This window comes from Tachyglossus aculeatus, chromosome X2 (assembly GCF_015852505.1).
Source record: "Tachyglossus aculeatus isolate mTacAcu1 chromosome X2, mTacAcu1.pri, whole genome shotgun sequence".
In the NCBI taxonomy this organism is placed as follows: Eukaryota; Metazoa; Chordata; class Mammalia; order Monotremata; family Tachyglossidae; genus Tachyglossus; species Tachyglossus aculeatus.
The window spans coordinates 4,553,069-4,575,907 of record NC_052100.1 but is presented as its reverse complement, the minus strand read 5'-3'; the positions used below and the strand labels follow the sequence as shown (position 1 = coordinate 4,575,907).

Here is a 22,839-nt window from a genome sequence, read left to right as displayed (position 1 = left end):
ATCTCCGACAGTCAGGGCCTGGACCCCAATCCAGTCATCCTCAGTTGGGCAGGCCGGGGGAAAGGGGGGAGGATGAGAGGAAGGCAACCGGTAACGACCCCCACCTCGGGAGGGGAGCCCTGCTTCAGCTCACTGGGGACCGAGCCGGTCTCGGGAACAGAGAGCTCGCGGGCGTCGGAATTGGCTTTTTATCAAATAAAATGAGGAAAAGAAAAAACACCCATGCCGGCCCCGTTCCTTTGGTCATTACAAAGCAACAGAAAAAGGAGAATACTTGTCTCTGGGGAGGAGCTGGAGGGGCGGTTTCTCTCTGCCCGCCCCCTTCCCCGTCTCCAACCGCCCATCCCGGGGTGGCAGAGGAGAGACGCAGGGTGGGAAGGCGGGCGCCGGGGGCTTTAGAGTTATTTTTTCCGGAAAAAGCGAGGCCGAACAGACACTTGCAAGGGCCCGGGCTGGTCCGAGTGGAAGGGGCGGGGAGGAAGTGGGGTCCCTCTCTGGGGCTCTTGTGGGCAGTCTGGGTTCTGATCCCTTCGGAGGGTGGCAGCAGTCTTTTTAAAAAAAATATTGTATTATAATAATAATATGAATTTTCTCTCTCTTCTTCGTTCTCCGTTTCTTCGTTCTGTTTGGGGGTGGAGGAGAGGGAGAAGGCGGGGGGGAGGGGGTCAGGGGACGGCGGCGTCAGTCGTCTGTGAGGTCCTGAACGAACAGGACTTCGGTGTGGCTGAGTCCGGCCTCCTGCAGGGTGGGAGGGTTGGGCTGCTCCTCGGACGGGAGGCAGGGCAGCACGCGGCGGGGGAAATTGGCCTCGATCTGAAACTTCTCGGGACTCTCCTTCAAGGAGAACAGGAAGTCGTGGATTACCTGGAGCGGGGAAGGATGGACACACACGATCACCGTTGAGCACTATCTCCAGACTGTAAGCTCGTTCTGGGCAGGGAATGGGACTGCTAATTCTGTCGCGTTTGCTTAGTACAGTGCTCTGCACCTAGGAAGTGCCCAGTAAATAGGATCTGTTGACTGAAGGATCACGGGGCCCGTACGTGCCCTCTGTCTCCGCCAATTCGAGGGGCTGTTGGAAATTTTAAGATTCACCCTCGCTGTCCAACTGTGGAGGGCCGGTTTAAGGGGAAACAGAGTCAGGCTAAGTAACTTGCCCCCTCCGAGTCAGGGAAAAATGGGGAAGAGATCCAGAACCATCGGCTCTCTGTTGAACTGGTCATCTCTATCACCCGGCACTGGAAGGGGCGGACGACGACCGGGGTTCCTCAGAGGACGGAGCCCGAGCCGCCACCTCGGCCCCCACTCTCCTGCCCTCCCAGCCGGAGCTCACCGTGAGCGACTGTGAGAAGTGGAATCTTCGCTCCACCCGGGAATCGTTAGGCAGCTTAAAAATGATCTTCACGCTCTCGGGGTCGTCCGGGGACGGCTCAGGGGGCAGGTGCTCGGACTTGCGCTCTTTCTCCTCCTGCAGGTTCTGGGGAACCACGTGAGGGGGAGGCGGGTCAGGCGTTGGGGTCCGGGGAGGCAGAGCCGACGGGGCCGCCAACCCCCCCGGGTCCCCTCCGCCCCGCAGGAAACCAACGGCTCCCCAGCCCCGGCCGGGGACGGGGAGACCGCGGGGCGGGATGTGGTCGGCGGGCCCTCTTACCCGCCGCCGTCTCTCCTCCGCCAGCTTCTGCTGCTGGACCTCCTCCTCCTCCCGCCGCCTCTGCTCCCGCTCTTCCCGCTTCTTCCGCTCCTTCTCCTGGTCGGCCCGGAGGGAGGCCAGGTAGGCCTCATCCTGCTGCTGCCTCAGCACTTGGGTCTGGTTCCTCTCTTCCCTGCGTGGGCCAGGCAGCGTTGGGAGGGGGCCACGGGGCTGACCCCCGGCCCCCACCAGCGCCCAGTGAGTCCGGCCGCCGCCTGCGCCGGGCAAGCGGAGGAGGACGGGCGGATGGGGGGGAGAGGAGAGGTCCTCGGGGCCCGGCCCGCCTCCCCCACCGTGGCCGGTACCTCTCCAGGCGCTCAGACACGAGGTGTGTCTGATTGGCCTCCATGATGATGGTCAGCTGGTTGACCAGGTCGTCGGGCTGGATGAGGCCTTCGAGCCTTCCCACGACGGTCATCCTCCGATCCTTCAACATAATCATGGCCAGAAATGGGTACGTGTTCTCTCGCAAGGCCTGGGACACTGAGAGACAGACCAAACGGTTGGAGACGGGAAACGCGCTCTCTGAAGCCGAACGAGGTCGGGGAGGGGGCACCCCCGCCCCCCTCCCCCACCGTCGCCCCCCCGGGGAGCCCACGTTCAAACGCTCCCCAAGCGGACGCCGGGTCCCGGGTGGACCCGGGTCTGTTTATCGGACCGCAATATCCATCGCCCATCACGGCCCGGTGACACCGCTCTGAGCTTAAGAAACGGCCGCACGATCGGTCGGTCAAAACGTTGACCGGATTTGAGCGCTTGCTACCTGCAGGGCACTGTACTGAGCACTCGGGAGAGGACAGTACACCGGAGTGGGTAAGACACGTTCCCTGCCCACAAGCAGCTTCCGGTCTAGTGGATGCCCAAGGGGCCGATCGCTTTCTGAAACCTCATCTCCTACGGGAGCCCTTTGCCGATTCCTTTCTAATCCTCCCGCCAACTGCCGCTTTGACGCTTTTGTGCCGCCTAAATACCGACAACTTCCCAGAGCCCTGATGAACATACCGGACACATCGGATTACTAAAGCTCCGTCTGGTTTCCAGACCCCCTTTTCCCCCTTCCTTTGTAGTGTAGAGCTCGTTATGGGCAGGGAGCGTGACTGCTAATCTTACCTCCTTCTTAACTCCATCCTACTAACCTACTAACCTCCATCCTACTAACTCCTTCTTAACTCCATCCTACCTCCTTCCTAACTCCATCTTACCTCCTTCCCTTCCCCACAGCACCTGTATATATGTATATATGTTTGTACATATTTATTACTCGATTTATTTATTTATTTATTTTATTTGTACATATCTATTCTATTTATTTTATTTTGTTAGTATGTTTGGTTTTGTTCTCTGTCTCCCCCTTTTAGACTGTGAGCCCGCTGTTGGGTAGGGACTGTCTCTAGATGTTGCCAATTTGTACTTCCCAAGCGCTTCGTACAGTGCTCCGCACATAGTAAGCGCTCAATAAATACGATTGATGATGATGCTAATTCTGTCACACTGTACGCTCTCATGTGCTTAATACAATGCTCTGCATATAGTAAGCGCTCAGTAAATACGACCGATTGATTCCAGTGACTGTCTCCCTGACCAGAATGTAAGCTCCCTGATGGCAGTCTACTAATTCTGTCATCCTCTCCCAAGGGCTCGGTCCAGGACTCTGCCCGCAAAAGGCGCGCCCTAACCCCGACCGGTAGCATGAGCAGGGAGCTCTCAAAGGCGCCGACCCGAGCCCCCAGATGCTGATCTCCCTCCCCAACGCGTGTCGTTCAGGGCCCAGGCCCACAGTGCTCTGGGGTGGTGGGGGTGGAGTGGAGCACCTAAAAAAATCAAGCGGATGGGACCCCGATGACTGTCTCCTCCGGAGGAACGGGGGTGGGGATGGGGGAGAAGGCGGCGACGGGCGGCCTTTTTTCAGAGGGGATTCTTTCCTTAGTCTGGCTCAATTCCGGGCCCCGGCACCCCGACTCCCCAAGCGGTCAGCGGCACGCCCTCAGAGGGCCCCCCGATCGACAGGACCCGACGCACCCCTACCCCCGGGCCGGCGGGGAGCTCCGGCCGAGACAGCGGCAGGGCCACTTACCCCGGTAGCCCTCTGGTTTGTTCGTGGAGCAGGCCCAGAACAGCATCCTCGTGTTGATGAGGGCCACCACGTCAGGGGCGCAGAGCGTGTGGCTGTGGGGAGGGAGGACGCACACGTGAGCCCCCCCAAACCCCCGGTGCCGGCCGCCTCCGGCACCCCCCCCGCCCCAAGGCCTACCGCGGGTCCGTCCCGGCCACTCACCGGCAGAAGTGGTCCGAGTCCTGGTGGTCGTCCCCGTGCAGATACACCAACAGGAAGCGCAGCTCCCGCTTGGCGTCATTCAGGGCCTGGGTGAAAGGGGCCACAGGCAGCGTGAGTGGCTAATCCCGGGGGTCCGCCCCGAGGCCGGGCCTTCAGGGCTCAGTGGAACCGGGGGTGAGAACGTGGCTGGCTGGGCACACAGCCCCAGCCTGTGAGGAGCGCTCTTTATAATAATAACAAAAGCAATAATGATAATGGTATTTATTAAGCACTTATTTTGTGCTGAGCACCGGGGTAGATACAAGGTAATCGGATGGGACACGGTCCCTGTCCCACATGGGGCTCACAATCTTGATCCCCATTTTATGGTTGAGGTCCCTGAGGCCCCAGAGCGAAATGACGTGCCCAAGATCATCATCATCGATCGTATTTATTGAGCGCTTACTGTGTGCAGAGCACTGTACTAAGCGCTTGGGAAGTCCAAGTTGGTAACATATAGAGACAGTCCCTACCCAGCAGTGGGCTCACAGTCTAAAAGGGGGAGACAGAGAACAAAACCAAACATACTAACAAAATAAAATAAATAGAATAGATATGTACAAGTTAAACAGAGTAATAAATATGTACAAACATATATACATATATACAGATCACACAGTAGACATGTGGCAGAGCCAAGATTAGAACCCATTTCCTCCGTCTCCTAGGCCCGTGCTCTTTCCACTAGGGTTCCTACAGCCATCTACTTGGGTAAAACTCTTAACTACTTACCGTGCCTCGGCTTCCTCACCTGTAAAATGGGGATAAGGTACCCGTTCTCCCTCCTACTTGACGGGGAGCCACATGTGGGATGGGGTCTAGTATGTAATCGAGAAGCGGTGTGGCTCAATGGAAAGAGCACGGGCTTTGGAGTCAGGTCATGGGTTCAAATCCCAGCTCCGCCAGCTGTCAGCTGTGTGACTTTGGGCAAGTCACTTCACTTCTCCGGGCCTCAGTTCCCTCATCTGTAAAATGGGGATTGGGACTGTGAGCCCCCCGTGGGACAACCTCATCACCTTGTAACCTCCCCATCATCATCATCATCATCATCAACTGTATTTATTGAGCGCTTACAATGTGCAGAGCACTGTACTAAGCGCTTGGGAAGTACAAATTGGCAACATATAGAGACAGTCCCTACCCAACAGTGGGCTCAGAGTCTAAAAGGGGGAGACAGAGAACAAAACCAAACATACTAACAAAATAAAACAAAATAAATAAAATAAACAAAATAAAACAAAATAAAACAAAATACCCCAGCGCTTTACACATAGTAAGAGCTTAGTAAATGCCATCATTATTATTAATCTTTTTTTTTTCTTTAAATGGTATTTGTTAAGCCAGGCACTGTATCAAACACCCGTATTAAGATAATCAGGCTGGACACAGTCCCTTTTCCCCATGAGGCCCACAGTCTTAATCCCCGTTTTACAGATGAGGGAACCGGGGCCCAGAGAAACGAAGTGACTTGCCCAAGGTCTCACCACAGACAAGCGGTGGAGTCGGAATTAGGACCCAAGTCCTTCTGATCTCCAGGCTCGTGTTCCACCCACTGGGCCACACTGCTTCTGAATGTCTTGCATCTATCCCAGCACTTGGCCTATAGTACGTGCCTAACAAATGGCCCAATTATTACTACTATTTCACTAGGTGCTTATTAAATACTACTGATACTCCCTTAGCGGAGTGGCAAGAACACAGGCCCGGGAGTGAGGGGACCTGGGTTCTAATCCTGACCCCACCACTTGCCCACTGAGTGACCTTGGACAAGTCCCTCGCCGGGCCTCGGTTTCCCCAACTGTAAAACGGGGGGCTGTTGGGGGGGGGGAGTGGCGGAATTCCTGCTCTCCCTGCCTCCCAGACTGTATGGGATCGGGGCTGGGTCTGACAGGATCAGCTCGTCTCCACTCCAGCGCTTAACACAGTGCTTTCGCCATAGTAAGCGCTTACCAAACAGCGCAGTCTCTTTGCTGTGAGGACAAGCGCTTAGGGGGCCATTCACAGTCCCGGGGAGGACTAATTATATGTTCCCAAATTGGCAACATATAGAGACAGTCCCTACCCAACAGTGGGCTCAGAGTCTAAAAGGGGGAGACAGAGAACAAAACCAAACATACTAACAAAATAAAACAAATTAAATAAAGCGCTTAGGGGGCCGTTCACAGTCCCGGGGAGGACTAACTAATTATATGTTCCCAAATTGGCAACATATAGAGACAGTCCCTACCCAACAGTTAGAGGACTAACTGCTCCGAAGTCCCCCCGGGGCCGCGGCACTGACCTGGCTGTAGGTCCCCTGGTAGAAGACGGGGTGTGACCGCCCGTACTTCTCTTCGAACGTGTGCACGAACGACACGATGTCCCCGACGGGGTCGGTGACCCGGCTGCGGGGGTCGGGGCGGAGGAAGCGGAGAGCAAACCTGGGTGGGGAGCGAACGAGAGGGGCCGCGTCAGCGCCCGCTTCCCCCGGCCCGGACGCGGTCAGGCGCGGGCCTCCGGCGGCCAGCTTGCGGGGAGGGAGGAGGTCACGGAGGGTCGCTGAGGCCCTCGTTCAAAAGTCGCAATTGGTCCAGATCGTCTTCAAGCGCACACGTTTTTTCATCAGGCGGACGGAGAACAGTTAAAAGCCAACCGTGTGAGGGAGGGCTGATTACAAATTCCTTGGGGTACTGGGGTTCGGAAGCCTCAGAAGACTGGGGAGGGAGGTCACCCCTTCTCAAGTCACCAGATATCAGGTGCCCACCTAGCCTGGGTCTAATCCTGCCTTGGGGTATGCTTACCCGCTGCCTTTAGGGGCTGAACAAATACCATTACTACCCTGCCGATCCCCACGGTAACTGGTTCGTGCTGTTTGATAGGGGATTAATGGGTGTCAACTGATAAGTTCCGAGGGCTTCTGGTTTCGGAGCCAGGCGGGCCGCGTTTCGAGCCCGGCAGTGAGGCACTGGGCGACGTAAGTCGAGACCCTCGAGGGCTCGGCCGGAGGTTTAGGGGTCGGTCTGAAAACATTTCGAATGGGAACAGGATGTCCCAGATCACCGGCGAAGGGGGGAATATATATATATAGATCGGGCTGGGTGAAGTGGGCAAAGCGTCCCCGGGGGCTCCTCTGACCCCCAGCCCTTGAAGGAGACAAGGGTGCTGGGCTGAGGCAATGTAGTCTCAGGTCGCCTCCCTGGGCCTGGGTGTCTCCAGGGACTCCCTGGTGGAAACTGCCCAGGCCAGGTGGCGCTGGGTGTAGGCCATCCTGCCCACCCACGCCCTCGCCCACACCCCGGCCCCGGTTGCAGGAAAATAGCCACGGCCCTGAGGATTGTGCAAAGACCATGCAGGGGCATTACTCTTTACACGCTCGCTGGCTGGGACAAGTTCCGGCGAGCCCCTGGGTGACCGCACCCCTTGTCTCGCCACAGACACCCTGCCCTGCCCGCCCACCACTATCAGACACAGCAAACGTGCTCTGGGGGCTCGGGGCGGCAGCTGGGCCGCCCATTGTCCCTCCCCGCTCCCTGCAAAGACCACACAGGGGCCGGGCTTCCCCATCAGCTGCAATCAACCGATGGCACTTATTCAGGCGCTGACTAGGTGCAGAGCACTGTACTAAGCATTTGGGTGGGCACAATACAAGAGAATTAGCAGACATGCTCCCTGCCCGCAACGAACATACAGCCTAGAAGGGGAGACACACATTCGTATGAATAAATAAGTCATTTATAACAGATCATTTAAAGATACAAGCATACGTGCTGCGGGGCCACATTCTGCAAACGCAGCTGACGGCCAGTCAATGCCTCGGACCGTTCGGGGCAGAGGTGGTGGCGGAACAGCCGGTGAAAGGGAGGGCGATTTGGTGACGGTGGCGGAGACGGGAGCGGGGTTGGGCAGGGAGACGAACAAGACGGATGTGGGGAGGTTGAGGGAGGCTGAAGATTCGATGTGGCGAGGACAGACGCGAAGGAGGGAGAGAGGGACTTGGGAGACAGAGGAAATGATCGGCGGATGGTGCCTGTGGGCTGGTTTCTGGAACCCGCCTGGGAGACTGCCTGAAAACGTCGTCGGCTCTTTGTACGTCCTGCGTGGGACTCTAACGGCTAAATGGGCCCAAACCTCTCACCTTGGGCAAGGACTGTACCGGCCGGCCCCCAAACGGCTCGCCGACTCGGTCGGCCAAGCCCCGGGCCTGGGTTTTTTTGCCAGATGCCATTTGGGGGCCCCGGATACAGAAACCTGAGATACACTTACCTAAAGATATCGAGTAACGTGTAGTACGTAAAGCGGAATGGAAGCATTATCAAGTAATAACCCCATCCTAGCAGGCCCTGAAATGGGAAAAGACACAGTCAGACAGGTGACACATTCCCATCTCCCCAAATTAATTATTTAGATTGAGTCATTTTAATAAAAAATATGGGAAGACGACAGTAAGGGTCGGGGGTGGAAGTCGAGAGGTATGATTTGGGGAAGGAATTGACTTTTTCTATGGTATTTGCCAAGTGCTGGGGTAGATACAAGCTAATCAGGTTGGGCCCACTCCATGTCCCGCTCACAGTCCCCATTTTACAGATGAGGGAACTGAGGCATAGAAGCGAGGTGGCTTGCCCACGGTCATACGGCAGACAAGTGGAGGAGCTGGGATTCGAACCCAAGTCCTCCTGCCTCCCAAATCCGGGCTCTATCCACTAGGCCACCCTAAAGGCAGCCCCCTCCGTTCCCCAAAAGTGGGGGTTCTGGATCCTGAACTTTGGCTAACCCCCAAACTGTCCCACCCTTTTCTGCTCGCTCAATCAATAGTAGGTGAGCATTGTACTGACAGCTTGGGAGAGTCCAACAGAGTGAGGAGACAGTATCCCTGCCCTCGAGGAGCTCTGCAGGGCACCGTACTGAGCACTCGGGATGGTCCGACAAAGGTCTCTGCCCTTGGGGAAGTCTGCACTCTAACAGGAGCTTCATTCTCCCCTCGACTTAGCGGGGAGTCTGAGAACGGTTGCCAACACCGGTCCCATGTTTCCGACAGTCAAAGGGGACGCTTTTGTGGCGACCAAATCGCCTGGGGAACGTGTGCAGAAACGCAGGAAGAGTCGGGAGGGGGAAACTCCCCCTACATAAAAGGCAGATCATGACTGAAACACTGCTCTCGCTTAATGAATGTTATCATGGGGTTGGGGGAAAGAATCTGGGGACCCTTTGGTCTTCCTTCCTCTGTCGCCCGACAGACGTCAAATGCCTCTAGGCCAACACCAGCCTGTTCCGGGAGAAGGGGGGAAAACTACTTGCCCTGGGTTGCGGTCGGGAAACGACGTAGCTGTAGATCCTGTGGTCTGCTGTGTTCACCTGCAGGGGCCGGGAGGGGGGCTGGGTGAAGACCCTCGGTACCCCCTCTTGTTCATTCAACCTGTCCTGTACAGCTGCCTGTGAGGTGGAAAGGCGAAAACACGAGGGAGGCCGAGTTAGAAGTCACCCTGCCCAGCCCAGCCAACAGGAGGGACAGCTTAGGATTTCAGGGGTCCTCGGGCCCAGGGGGCTTTAGGAGACTGCACCCCACTCTGGCCCCTGAACTTGGCTGTTGCCAAGCAAATACACCCCGAGACCCGTGAACGTCTTTCCCAATTTACCCGTCTCTCGCCCCCTACCTCGCAACTAGTCCGGTCAGCCCCCTCCTCTGAAACTCCCATCCTCTTCACCGCCAAACCTTGCCAATTCTACTTCGGCAAGATTTCCCCAAACTATCCCAGCTGGGGCGATCTGGATAACCGTCCACTGACCTGGCCTTGGAACCGGTCCCCTAAGTTGACCTCTGATACCTCCCGTGGGCTCAGAAGCCATCGGGGGCTCCCACCTGTCCACCCTTGGCCCCGCCACCCTGACTCTCACTCAGCCAAGCCACCCTAACTGCCCCTTAGCCCCTCCCTCCCTTTTCCATCCGGGTCCGTCTTCCTTTCCGGACCCCCCTCTCCCCGAACTCCACCAGCCTCCAGTAATTCCAGGAACTCTTCAACTTCATCTTTCAGCCCAGAAACAGACCTCCCTGGATACCACACTGATGATTTCGGGGCTATGTGTGTTGTGCTACCACTTCTGGTTGTCCTGTTTTCCCTGCTGTTACAAGTTCTTTGTAGGGCTCATCTCCTGTTCACCCCACATTGGCTTTCCACAGTGTATTTTCCTCCCAGGGGCCACTCAAGTACTGGTGGCTGAATGAATGAAAGAAAGACGGATAGGGGACATCTGATATAAATTAGAGACCATCCCACCCCTATCAAAGGGGTGTGTGTGCATGCACGAATGTTCCTGACAGCAACATAAGCAAACTATATGTCAAAATGAGACGATGCCTTGGAATCCTAAACAAACAAATGCCAACAGGAAGCCCGGGATACTTGCGATGGATTGCTTAACAATTCCACCGACCCTATACTGTTTGGGACACATCAGGGTGATGGTGTCCTTGAAGGCTGAGGCTCTGAGGAGCCAGAAGAGGCCGAACCTTTAACAAGATGGAGGGCTCGCTAATTTTCTACAGGTTTCCCACTCTTCACTGGGCCAGGAAGGAAAGAAGTGAGCCTGAAAGGGATTCCAGTTGGTGGTACCTCTATATTCCAGTTATGCTGTTCCAAGGTCTGTCGACACTGGTCCATGGATTCTATGCCAGTCAAATCCTGGAAGGGAGGGGTGAGGAGAGGCATGTTACTACGGGGACAAAAATACAGCATTAGGCTTGAGGGCTAGTCCTGGTCCCTATCGGCCTGGCTTGAGAGAGTGTAACCCTTGAAACTCTAAGAAGGAAAGGGGCGTCCGTTTTTAAAAACTGACATATTCAAAACAAAAATGATAAATTAATCAATCAGTCATATTTATTGGGCACTTACTGTGTGCACAGCGCTATACTAAGCATTTGGGAGAGTACAATATAGCAGTTCCCCTGCCCACAGTGAGCTCCAGATATTTCTGAATGCAGATCCTGGCTGTTTCATTAAGGCCCCAATTCTAAACAAGTCCAACAAGTAAAAATACAGTGTACACAAGCATCAGGGAGCAAAATGTCATCTGTGAATTGCACAGCCACTGTCTTTGTTGCGTTGATCGGGACACATTTAATAATTAGGGTGCTGGTTAAGCGCTTACTATATGCCAGGCACTGCTCTAAGCGCTGGGGTAGATACCGGTTAATCAGGTTGGGCACAGCCCCTGCCCCATGTGGAGCTTGCGGCCTAAGTAATTAGAAAGGAAAACACCTTTCCCAGCCAGTGGGACAGGGTGACCAAGGAAGCACAAGTGGCTACATTTTGCTTGAATTATTATTTCCCCGTAGACTGGAAGTGCGCTACGGGCAGGGAACATGTCTGCTCATGCTGTTGTACTGTCTCCTCCCAAGTGCTTAATACAGTGCTCTGCATAGAGTAAGCACTCAATAAATACCATTGACTGGCTGACTGACCAATCAGGAAACCGTGACCAATCAACTGATCATATTTATTGAGCATTTCCTGTGTGCAGAACACTGTACTAAGCACTTGGGAGAGTACTATAGAACGGATACATTCCCTGCCCATAAACCAAGTAGACGAGCAGGTGGGATTCCTCGCCTTTTCCATGTTCTTCTTTCTGCTCGGATTCTGATCTTGGGCCAGAACCAGAGGACCTTTGCTCTCTTGGCTTTGCCAAGCCACGTGATTTTGCTTCTGGCGACGGGCATCCTGCCCTGTGGCCGTGGTGGCAGCGGGTTAGCATTTGGGGTGGAGTCCCCCGAGGGAGTTGGTTCGGCAGACAAAAGGGTCTTGGCTGCACCGAATTCCTCCCCATGCACATCGTCTCGTTGTAGTCCTGGAGAATGACTCTTTTTTTCTTTTTTATGGTATTTGTTAAGCACTTACTGTGTGTCAAGCACCGTGCTAAGCACTGGGGTAGATACAAGGTTATCAGGTTGGACGCAGTCTCTGTCCCGCATAGGGCTCACAGTCTTAATCCCCATCTTACAGATGAGGGAACTGAGGCCCAGAGAAGTGAAGGGACTTGCCCAGGGTCAGACAGCAGACGAGTGGATTAGAACCTAGGCCCTTCTGACTCCTAGGCCCAAGCTGTAGCCACCAGGCCACGCTGCTTTGGCCTGAGCCTACAGGGGCTGACACCAGCTCTCCGATGCCCGATTTAAAGGAAACTGTCCGTGAACGTCGGTCTTTACGTCGAGGCTCAATGTCACGCTTGATGGAAGAAGCTGAGATTTGTTTTCACCCTAAGCTCCAGGATGGGGCCTGGGAGATGTGGTTCCCTCTGATAATCATGACCCTCACTCCGCTTCTCTCTCCCTTCAAAATAACAATGGTGGTACCTGTTAAATACTTACTATTTGCCAAGTACTGTACTAAGCGTTGGGGTAAATAGAAGCTCATAGAGTCCCACATGGGATCCAGAGTCTAAACAGGAGGGAGCCCAGGGATTCAATCTCCATTTTGCAGATGAGGGATCTGTGATACAGAGAAGTAACTTGCCTGTGGTCACACAGCAAGTATGTGGAACGGCCGGGATTAGAACCCAAGTCCTCTGACTCCCCAGTCTCTGATTTCCATTAGGCCACGCTGCTTTTCCAAATGCAAGGCGCATACTTGGCCCGAAATTTCCTTTAGCCGTTTTCGGGGGATGGGGCTTTTGAACACATTACAAGGGGCAGTGTTTTTTGGTGGTTGTTTTTTTTTAATGGTATTTATTAAGCGCCTTCTATGTGCCAAGCACTGTTCTAACTTTCTATGGAGAAATTGTAATCTGTAGGCTCTAAGCGGAGGAATTGTTCCACCTGGGGAAAAACAAAATCCTCAAGGCAGAGTGTGGAACCAGCAAGTTTGAAAATGCTGGCCTTGCCGATGCCAGGTGAGCTGAGGATGAATAGGGACCCGACAGGCCAAAATGTTAATGATGAGGATCACCTCGCTAGGGAGAGTTCGAAAATCAGATCACCCTTAGCTCTCAACAAGTTGGGATTTCTCTTCTGGAACTACCTGCTTGTTTCTCTGGCTTGCCCTCAATCAATCAATCAATAGTATTTATTGAGCGCTGTGCACAGAGCACTGGATTAAGCGCTTGGGAGAGTAAGTGGAGTTGGTAAAAGCATTCCCTGCCCACAACAAGCTTACAGTCTAGAGAGGGATACAGTCATTAATATACATACCAAAAAATTGAATACATTTATACCTTCGGCTGAAGCGCTATTAGAGAGTGCATTCTCTATCTCTGGCTTATCTCTTTGTATGCTTGTTTGCATCCGATGTGTTTGTTGACGTTGAAGAAAGTAATGAAAGCAGCAACAATAATAGTAATTGTGGCATGTTATCTGGCACTTCCAATGTGCCAAGCACTACACTAACCGCTGGGGTACAGACAAGATGATCAGGTCAGACCCAATCCTTTTCCCACAAGGGGCTCCCAATCTCAGTCAGAGGGGAAACAGTTACTGAATCCCCTTTATACAGATGAGGAAACTGAGACCCAGAGAAGTAACTTGTCCGAGGTCCCCCAGCAGGCAAGTGGCAGAGCGGGGATTAGAACCCAGGTCCTCGGACTCCCAGATGTTCCCCTGGTTTTCCAAGAACGTGGGGGTTGCATTCTGGCTGTAGCTTGCATCGATGAAAACTCTCACTGTAGATCTCGCCGGGGCAGACCCCGCCGGTGACCATTTCTTGTGACACCACGCAGGCTCGCACGGTCAGAAGAACGCTCCCCTAATCGGCCGCTGCGGCGTGCAAACGCGTGTTCTGGTGGGACTGAGTGTATTCACATACCCTCACCCTAATGAGCAAGCTGTTCGAATGGCGACACCGAAGAAGGGCATGCTGAAAAATCTCCAACGAACAACTGAATGCTTCAAACGTTGCTAGGTGCTCGCGTGTTTTCCAACTCTTCCCGGCTCACGAGAACTGCAGCGAACCTTCGAAAGAGGCTTTAGAGGGAACATTCTTTCCGATACGACTGCGGAAAATGCTGGGAGGGCAAATTCTATTCTCTCGCGCTCACGTCTGTGAGCAGAAATGTGAGGGGGCTGCTAGTAGGCTCCAGTACACATGCTCAATGCCTGCGATGTAAATTTAGACGCCCCCACCCCTCATTCTCCAGCTAACCCTGGCTGACGTCATATAACAATGCCCAGCAGCCTGAATGGCAAAGTTGCCATTAAATTCTATGGTACTGTGGCACTGGTACACAACATCCAGTTACAACCACCCACAACACTTGCAAAATCTCACATTAAGGAAAACTTGCATGTGCACAAGGAGTCTCTTCAGTAACACATCCCACGCTGAGCCCAAATATACCGGAGGAATGCTTTCCTGGTTCCCTAATCGCTTTCTAGACAAAACAGAAGCAATGTGGCCTAGTGGCTAGAGCACGGGCATAGGAGTCAAAGGACCTGGGTTCTAACTCTGGTCCTGCTGCTTGCCCGCTGTGTGCCCTTGAGCAAGCCACATCACTTCTCGGGGCATCAGCTGTAAAACGGGGATTACAATATAAAACGGGGATTACGACTGTGAGCCCCACGTGGGACAGGGACTGTATCCAACCTGATTAGCCCGTATCTACCCGAGTGCTTAGTACAGAGCCTGGAACATATTAAGCACTTAGCACATCATTAAAAAAACCCAACAAAGAAACATGCCTGGAGACATGTGTTATGGTACAACGGAGCACAGAGCAAAGTGGAGTAGACAAACCGATCAATTCACCTATTTTTCAAAGACTAACATGCTTTAAAAAGCCACTCTCCATTTTAAAATCCATTGAAAGCACCTCGGTTTATACTAGCACTAGGAGAAAAATAAAAACATTCAGCATGGAAAAAAAGTTTCCCCCTCGAAATAGTCTCCACAAATATAATTTTTAAGAGAATCTTTAGCTTTAAATGCATGATTGGGGATGTCCAAAAAAAAAAAACCACTTCAGTTCCTTATCGATTTCCTTCTTGTTTACATGCCTTTGGCCCAGTGCTTCAATAGCTCCCGTGAAATCATTAAAGTAAATGCTACCATTCCCTGTTTCACTCTGGACGGTGTCAGCAAAACCAAAAAACAGAGATAAAGTTGAAAGCATCTGGGGATGAAAAATGGGGAAATAATCAAAAGTCCCACCTGTCACACAACAGGACTAGTGTGATCTGATTAAATATTAACTTTTTTCATTCATTTTCATCCAGTGAAAAGTTTAGCATATTTGCCTCTTTCCCAAATAACCAGAGTTGGAGGAAAGCATGAAAATGGCTCTAATTTAACTTTAATTTTCATCCAGGCCACCTGTGGCTATGAGTGTTAACAGGGCAGCAATCCGAAAAGGCTGAGACCGGGCCCAATCAATCAATCAATCACATTTATTGAGCACTTACTATGTGCAGAGCACTGTACTAAGCGCTTGAGCCCAGCTTCCCACTTCCAAATGACGGCAAAATTCTGGGTTTGTGTGCTCTGGGGCTAAGGACATCTCTACTGAAGATTTCTCTGTGTAAAAGTCTTTATCCCACCTGTCTGGAAAATTATTTCTTTGCCTGTGAACGTACATCGGGGTGACTGCCGTGGCCCATGTATCGATGTTATGGCAATTTTCCCCATTCGTCTCCATGGAGGAATTCCAAACTCTCCCAGGGTAGTCTCAAGACTCAATAGGAAAACCCAGTAGGAGAGATACAGCTACGGGAAGATAACTATTCTGGAAGGACCCCTCCTTTTGGGAATCCCGCAGAAAACCATAAGGAACAAAATTGCTTCTGCCCCCCGATCCCTCCCTCCTCACTGTCCAACAAATGGCAACTAAACAAAGAACGGAAAGGCGGTCAAAATGAAGCTTTATTAAATCCACATCTCTTCCAAGAGGCCTTCCTCAACTAAGCCCTCATTTCCCCTACTCCCCCTCCCTTCCGCGTACAAATTATTTGGATTTGTACCCCTTATTCACCCCAACTTCAATCACTCAATCGTATTTATTGAGAGCTCACTATGTGCAGAGCACTGTACCAAGAGCTTGGGAGAAGACAGTGTAACAATAATAGACATATTCCCTGCCTACAAAGAGCAGCCCCACAACACTTAAGTTCACATCCATACTTTATGCCTGTCTCTCTCTTTAGACTGTAAGCTCCTAAAGGGCAGAGAATGTGTCTACCAACTCTGTCCTTCTATACTCTACCAAATGCTTAGTACACTGCTCTGCACACCATAAGTGCTCAACAAACCTGATCGACTGAAAACAAGATTTGTCCAAATGGGATTTGCTGAACCAGAAGTCACAAGACTTTCATACTTTGGAATCTGAGACAATGCCTATGCAGTGAAGCTCATGGTAACCACCAACCATTCATAATATCTTTCAAGGGTGGTTTCCTACTCTCTAAGTCAGATCTTTCAAAATTTTTCCTTTCCTCTGAAGTTACTATCATTGATGGCCTGATGCATCAGGCATAGCGGTTTCTGGCAAGGGAGGTTTCTGCTCTGTCATCACCCCTGTGAGTTTCTAATCTCGCGCTCTGTCTGCAGAAGGCAAGACTCCGGCGAGGAGAGATCAGTAATGCAAACCACTCTGGTGAAGTGTAATCAGTAACACTGCACTTCTGACACCTTCCAACCAAAATAATTCATACTAGAAGCACTGCTTCCCCCTCATCGAATCAAAATGCTTCCACCAACTCTGTCCAACCCTCTACCTTACTTCCCTTAATACTACAAATCCTCAAAGGAAAACTGAAATCTCTGTGAAAGAAGAAGTTTTCAAATCCCTGAGGTCTCGGGGGTGTCTCAGGATATTAAGGATTCAAAGATAACAGACTCGGTAAATTTTTGGGAAAAACAATCCTCAAGGAAGTAGTTCCATCTCTAATCACCACTAAGATGAGAGTCAAACGTGTCATGAGCAGGTTAGTTGAGGTTCCCTAAGACTAATCTTTAGGTCTGGTGGTCATTGTCAATTACCAATTGTTCCCACCTACGAAGAGGCGGGTAAAGGGCTTATTTTTTCCTGAACATTACATCTTTATGCTTTCATTTTCTGCCAGTGTGCCAAATCACAAGGCTGAGCCATGTTTAATTTCAGAATTTTCTGCCCATAAAGATGTGGAAAGTCACTCCACCTCCACCTGGCCATAAAAACAGACTTTGCAGTTGGTGCAAGTAAGTTTTCAGCCACTGACCTACTTTTTTTTTTAACTCGTCCCCAAATTCAATAAGTGACCAATTTCAAAACCCCAGCTATAGGAAAATCTGCCTAATGAGACCACATGGGTCTTTAATACAAAACGAGAGGGATTTTCAGAGACGGATTTCCTGTTTGCATTTTTATTATCAGAATGGAAATGGATTTTTAATTTTTTGTTGGGGGGGGAAACAAAAGGGTTTACGTTGTGTCTTGCGAACCTGGATCACCTCTTCCTCCTCCCAGAAGGTCCCAATTCTGCCAGCGATAAACTGGTATACACCGCAAGGGACTGAATCTAAGCACTCGCTCCAAAATCATCAGCTCCTCCTGGGGCACCACGCTTTCCCTTCTCACTGATTTATTTTAGTTGACTTGCAATAAGTGTTTCTCCATGTATTACACTTCAGGGGACCCCGCGGTGAATTTTCCAGGAACCAGAGAGACGGAGCAGAGAGGTACAATGTAGAGAAAGCAGTGAGAGGGAGGGGGGGCCTCGTGGACATAGCAAGGGCCTAGGAGTTAGAGGACCTGGGTTCCAATCCTGGCTCTGCCACTTGATACTGTGTGAGACCTTGGGCAAGTCGCTTGATATCTCCCTGCCTCCATTTCCTCGCCTCTAAGCTGGGGGCAAGATACCTGTTCCCCCTTTCCCTCAGACAGTGAGACCCAGGAGGAGCAGGGTCTGTGTCAAATGATTGCACCTGTATCTACCTATTACCATCATCATCATCATCAATCGTATTTATTGAGCACTTACTATGTGCAGAGCACTGTACTAAGCGCTTGGGAAGTACAAATTGGCAACATATAGAGACAGTCCCTACCCAACAGCGGGCTCACAGTCTAAAAGTGGGAGACAGAGAACAAAACCAAACATACTAACAAAATTACCACATAGTGAGAGCTTCACCTCACAGTGAGCGCTTTACTTCACAGTGAACGCTTACCTCATAGTGAGCGCTTTACCTCAAAACTGAGCGCTCACAATGAACCCCCTCCTATTACTCTATTTAATTTGTACATGTTTATTCTATTTATTTTATTTTGTTAATATGTTTTGTTTTGTTCTGTCTCCCCCCTTCTAGACTGTGAGCCCACTGTTGGGTAGGGACCATCTCTATATTTTGCCAACTTGTACTTCCTAAGCACTTAGTACAGTGCTCTGCACACAGTAAGCGCTCAATAAATACGACTGAATGATTGAATGAACACTTTACCTCATAGTGAATGCTTTACCTCAAAGTGAGCGCTTACCTCACAGTGAGCACTTTACCTCATAGTGAACAATTACCTCACAGCTCTTACCTCATAGTGAGTGCTTATCTCATAGTGAACGCTTACCTAACAGTGAGTGCTTATCACATAGTGAGCGCTCTACCTCATAGTGAACGCTTACCTAACAGTGAATGCTTATCTCATAGTGAACGCTTATCTCAGAGTGAGCTCTTTACCTCATAGTGAATGCTTACCCATAGTGAGCGCTTTACTTCACAGTGAGCGCTTATCTCATAGTGAGCGCTTTACCTCATAATATTAATACTAATGATGATGGCATTTATTAAGTGCTTAAGCACTGTTCTAAGTGCTGGGGAGGTTACAAGGTGATCAGTTTGTCCCACAGGTGGCTCGCAGTCTTAATCCCCATTTTACAGATGAGGTCACTGAGGCCCAGAGAAGTGAAGTGACTTGCCCAAAGTCACACAGCTGACAGTTGGTGGGGTCGGGATTTGAACCCATGACCTCTGATTCCAAAGCTCGGGCTCTTTCCACTGAGCCACGCTGCTTCTCATAGTGAGCGCCTACCTCAAAGTGAGTGCTTACTTCACAGTGAGCGTTTACCTCACAGTGAGCGCTTACTTCATAGTGAGTGCTTATCTCATAGTGAGCGCTTTACCTCACAGTGAGAGCTTACTTCATAGTGAGTACTTATAGGGAGCGTTTACCTCATAGTGAGCGCTTACTTCAGAGTAAGTGCTTATCTCACAGTGAGCGTTTACCTCACAATGAACGCTTTACCTCACAGTGAGAGCTTACTTCATAGTGAGTACTTATCTCATAGGGAGCGTTTACCTCATAGTGAGTACTTATCTCATAGGGAGCGTTTACCTCATAGTGAGTACTTATCTCATAGGGAGCGTTTACCTCATAGTGAGTGCTTACTTCATAGTGAGTGCTTATCTCATAGGTAGCACTTTACCTCACAGTGAGAGCTTACTTCAGAGTGTGTACTTATCTCATTGGGAGCGCTTTACCTCACAGTAAGAGCTTACTTCATAGTGAGTACTTATCCCATAGGGAGCATTTAACCTCATAGTGAGCGCTTACTTCAGAGTGAGTGCTTATCTCACAGGGAGCGCTTTACCTCACAGTAAGAGCTTACTTCATAGTGAGTACTTATCTCATAGGGAGCATTTACCTCATAGTGAGCGCTTACTTCAGAGTGAGTGGTTATTTCATAGTGAGCATTTACATCACAGTGAGCGCTTTACCTCACAGTGAGAGCTTACTTCAGAGTAAGTACTTATCTCATAGGGAGCGTTTACCTCATAGTGAGCGCTTACTTCAGAGTGACTGCTTATTTCAGAGTGAGCGTTTACCTCACAGTGAGTGCTTTACCTCACAGTGAGAGCTAACTTCATAGTGAGTACTTACAGGGAGCGTTTACCTCATAGTGAGCACCTACTTCATAGTGAGTGCTTATCTCATAGTGAGCGTTTACCTCACAGTGAAAGCTTACCTCATAGTGGGTGTTTACCTCACAGTGAGTGCCTTACCTCACAGTGAGAGCTTACTTCATAGTGAGTACTTATAGGGAGCGTTTACCTCATAGTGAGCGCCTACTTCATAGTGAGTGCTTATCTCATAGTGAGCGTTTACCTCACAGTGAGAGCTTCACAGTGAGTACTTATCTCATAGGGAGCATTTACCTCATAGTGAGTGCTTACCTCATAGTGAGCGTTTACCTCACAGTGAGACCTTACTTCATAGTGAGTACTTATCTCATAGGGAGCGATTTACCTCACAGTAAGAGCTTACTTCATAGGGAGTACTTATCTCATAGGGAGCGTTTACCTCATAGTGAGCGCTTACTTCAGAGTGAGTGCTTATCTCAGGGTGAGCGCTTTACTTCACAGTGAGCACTTTACCTCATAGTGAGAGCTTACTTCATAGTGAGTACTTATCTCATAGGGAGCGTTTACCTCATAGTGAGCGCTTACATCACAGTGAGTGCTTATCTCATAGTGAGCATTTACCTCACAGTGAGAGCTTACTTTATAGTGAATACTTATCTCATAGGGAGCGCTTCACCTCACAGTAAGAGCTTACCTCACAGTGAGCACTTATCTCATAGGGAGCGTTTACCTCATAGCGATCGCTTACTTCATAGTGCTTATCTCATAGTGAGCCTTTACCTCACAGTGAGCGCTTTACCTCACAATGGGAGCTTACTTCATAGTGAGTACTTATCTCATTGGAAGCGTTTACTCATAGTGAGCGCTTACTTCATAGTGCTTATCTCATAGTGAGCATTTACCTCATACTGAGAGCTTACTTCATAGTGAGTACTTATAGGGAGCGTTTACCTCATAGTGGGCGTTTACCTCACAGTGAGCGCTTACTTCATAGTGGGTATTTATAGGGAGCGCTTTACCTCACAGTAAGCACTTACTTCATAGTGAGTACTTATCTCATAGGGAGCGTTTACCTCATAGTGAGCGCTTACGTCACAGTGAGCACTTATCTCATAGGGAGCGTTTACCTCATAGTGAGCGCTTACATCACAGTGAGTGCTTATCTCATAGTGAGCCTTTACCTCACAGTGAGCACTTTACCTCACAATGAGAGCTTACTTCATAGTGAGTACTTATCTCATTGGAAGCGTTTACCTCATAGGGAGCGCTTACTTCATAGTGCTTATCTCATAGTGAGCGTTTACCTCATACTGAGAGCTTACTTCATAGTGAGTACTTATAGGGAGCATTTACCTCATAGTGGGCGTTTACCTCATAGTGGGCATTTACCTCACAGTGAGTGCTTACTTCATAGTGGGTACTTATCTCATAGGGAGCGCTTTACCTCACAGTAAGCACTTACTTCATAGTGAGTACTTATCTCATAGGGAGCGTTTACCTCATAGTGAGCGCTTACTTCAGAGTGAGTGCTTATCTCATAGTGAGCATTTACCTCACAGTGAGCGCTTTACCTCATAGTGAGAGCTTACTTCATAGTGAGTACTTATTTCATAGGGAGCATTTACCTCATAGTGAGCGCTTACATCACAGTGAGTGCTTATCTCATAGTGAGCATTTACCTCACAGTGAGAGCTTACTTTATAGTGAATACTTATCTCATAGGGAGCGCTTTACCTCACAGTAAGAGCTTACTTCATAGTGAGTACTTATTTCATAGGGAGCGTTTACCTCATAGTGATCGCTTAACTTCATAGTGCTTATCTCATAGTGAGCCTTTACCTCACAGTGAGCGCTTTACCTCACAATGGGAGCTTACTTCATAGTGAGTACTTATCTCATTGGAAGAGTTTACCTCATAGTGAGTGCTTACTTCATAGTGCTTATCTCATAGTGAGCCTTTACCTCACAGTGAGCGCTTTAACTCACAATGGGAGCTTACTTCATAGTGAGTACTCATCTCATTGGAAGCGTTTACCTCACAGGGAGCACTTACTTCATAGTGCTTATCTCATAGTGAGCGTTTACCTCATACTGAGAGCTTACTTCATAGTGAGTACTTATCTCATAGGGAGCATTTACCTCATAGTGAGTGCTTACTTCAGAGTGAGTGCTTATCTCATAGTGAGCATTTACCTCACAGTGAGCGCTTTACCTCATAGTGAGAGCTTACTTCATAGTGAGTACTTATCTCTTAGGGAGCGTTTACCTCATAGTGAGCACTTACTTCACAGTGCTTACCTCACAGTGAGCGCTTTACCTCACAATGGGAGCTTACTTCATAGTGAGTACTTATCTCATTGGAAGCGTTTACCTCATAGGGAGCGCTTATCTCATAGTGAGCGTTTACCTCATACTGAGAGCTTACTTCATAGTGAGTACTTATAGGGAGCGTTTACCTCATAGTGGGCGTTTACCTCACAGTGAGCGCTTACTTCATAGTGAGCACTTCTCATAGGGGGCGTTTACCTCATAGTGAGCGCTTGAATATTATTGCTACGGGAGGAAGAATCACCCAAAGTGTTCGGAAGTTGAAGGGGGAGGCGGGGATGGGAAGGGAGGTAGGGGAAGGTGTAAGGGTAAAAGGCGGGGGCCAGGTGTGATGGCTTCGATTAGAGACGAGGGGGAAAGAGGAAGAATGTCAGCGGGGAGAGGAGGAGGAGGGAGAAGGAGGCTGGCGGGCGGGTGCCCCTCCGGGCCCACACTACCTGGAACTGCAGCAGCTTCTCCGTCTGCTCCTGGGTTAAGTCCCGCTCGTCAGGCGCCGCCATTTTTCGTCCGCCTCTCCGCCTCTGACCCGTCCGCACCGTCACCCTCCGGAACTGACCTCAGCCCAACACGTCGAAAGCGCGCGCCATTTCCCCCCACCCCTCCCCACCCAGCAGGCGCGAGGACGGCGTCCGGAAACTCCCGAAGGGCGGCCGAGCGGACACGTGACTGCCCTCCGCCTCGGAGGGTGCGAGGACGGCGGGGCCCGAGCGCCT

General features: G+C 50.7%; 1 protein-coding gene across 1 annotated transcript; it reads right to left on the bottom strand.

Annotated features, from left to right (window-relative positions):
• Positions 1 to 597: 597 nt before the first annotated feature.
• Positions 598 to 22,658, bottom strand: FAF2 (Fas associated factor family member 2). Its single transcript, XM_038771381.1, has 11 exons — positions 22,564 to 22,658; positions 10,592 to 10,660; positions 9,279 to 9,413; positions 8,247 to 8,323; positions 6,286 to 6,424; positions 3,966 to 4,051; positions 3,765 to 3,856; positions 1,996 to 2,173; positions 1,652 to 1,823; positions 1,334 to 1,477; positions 598 to 864 (listed from the first exon to the last, which is right to left on the bottom strand). Exons 1-11 carry the CDS (start codon positions 22,624 to 22,626, stop codon positions 682 to 684), a joined length of 1,338 nt encoding a protein of 445 aa, XP_038627309.1. The 5' UTR covers positions 22,627 to 22,658; the 3' UTR covers positions 598 to 681.
• Between the last annotated feature and the right edge of the window lie 181 nt (positions 22,659 to 22,839).

Excerpts from the sequence above, each read along its gene's own strand:
- FAF2 (XM_038771381.1), bottom strand. The coding sequence starts at position 22,626 with ATGGCGGCGCCTGACGAGCGGGACTTAACCCAGGAGCAGACGGAGAAG. Across the intron at positions 10,661-22,563 it reads AGAAGCTGCTGCAGTTCCAG|GATTTGACTGGCATAGAATC; the intron begins GTAGTGTGGGCC and ends CCTCCCTTCCAG. Across the intron at positions 865-1,333 it reads ACTTCTCACAGTCGCTCACG|GTAATCCACGACTTCCTGTT; the intron begins GTGAGCTCCGGC and ends TCCCCGCTCCAG.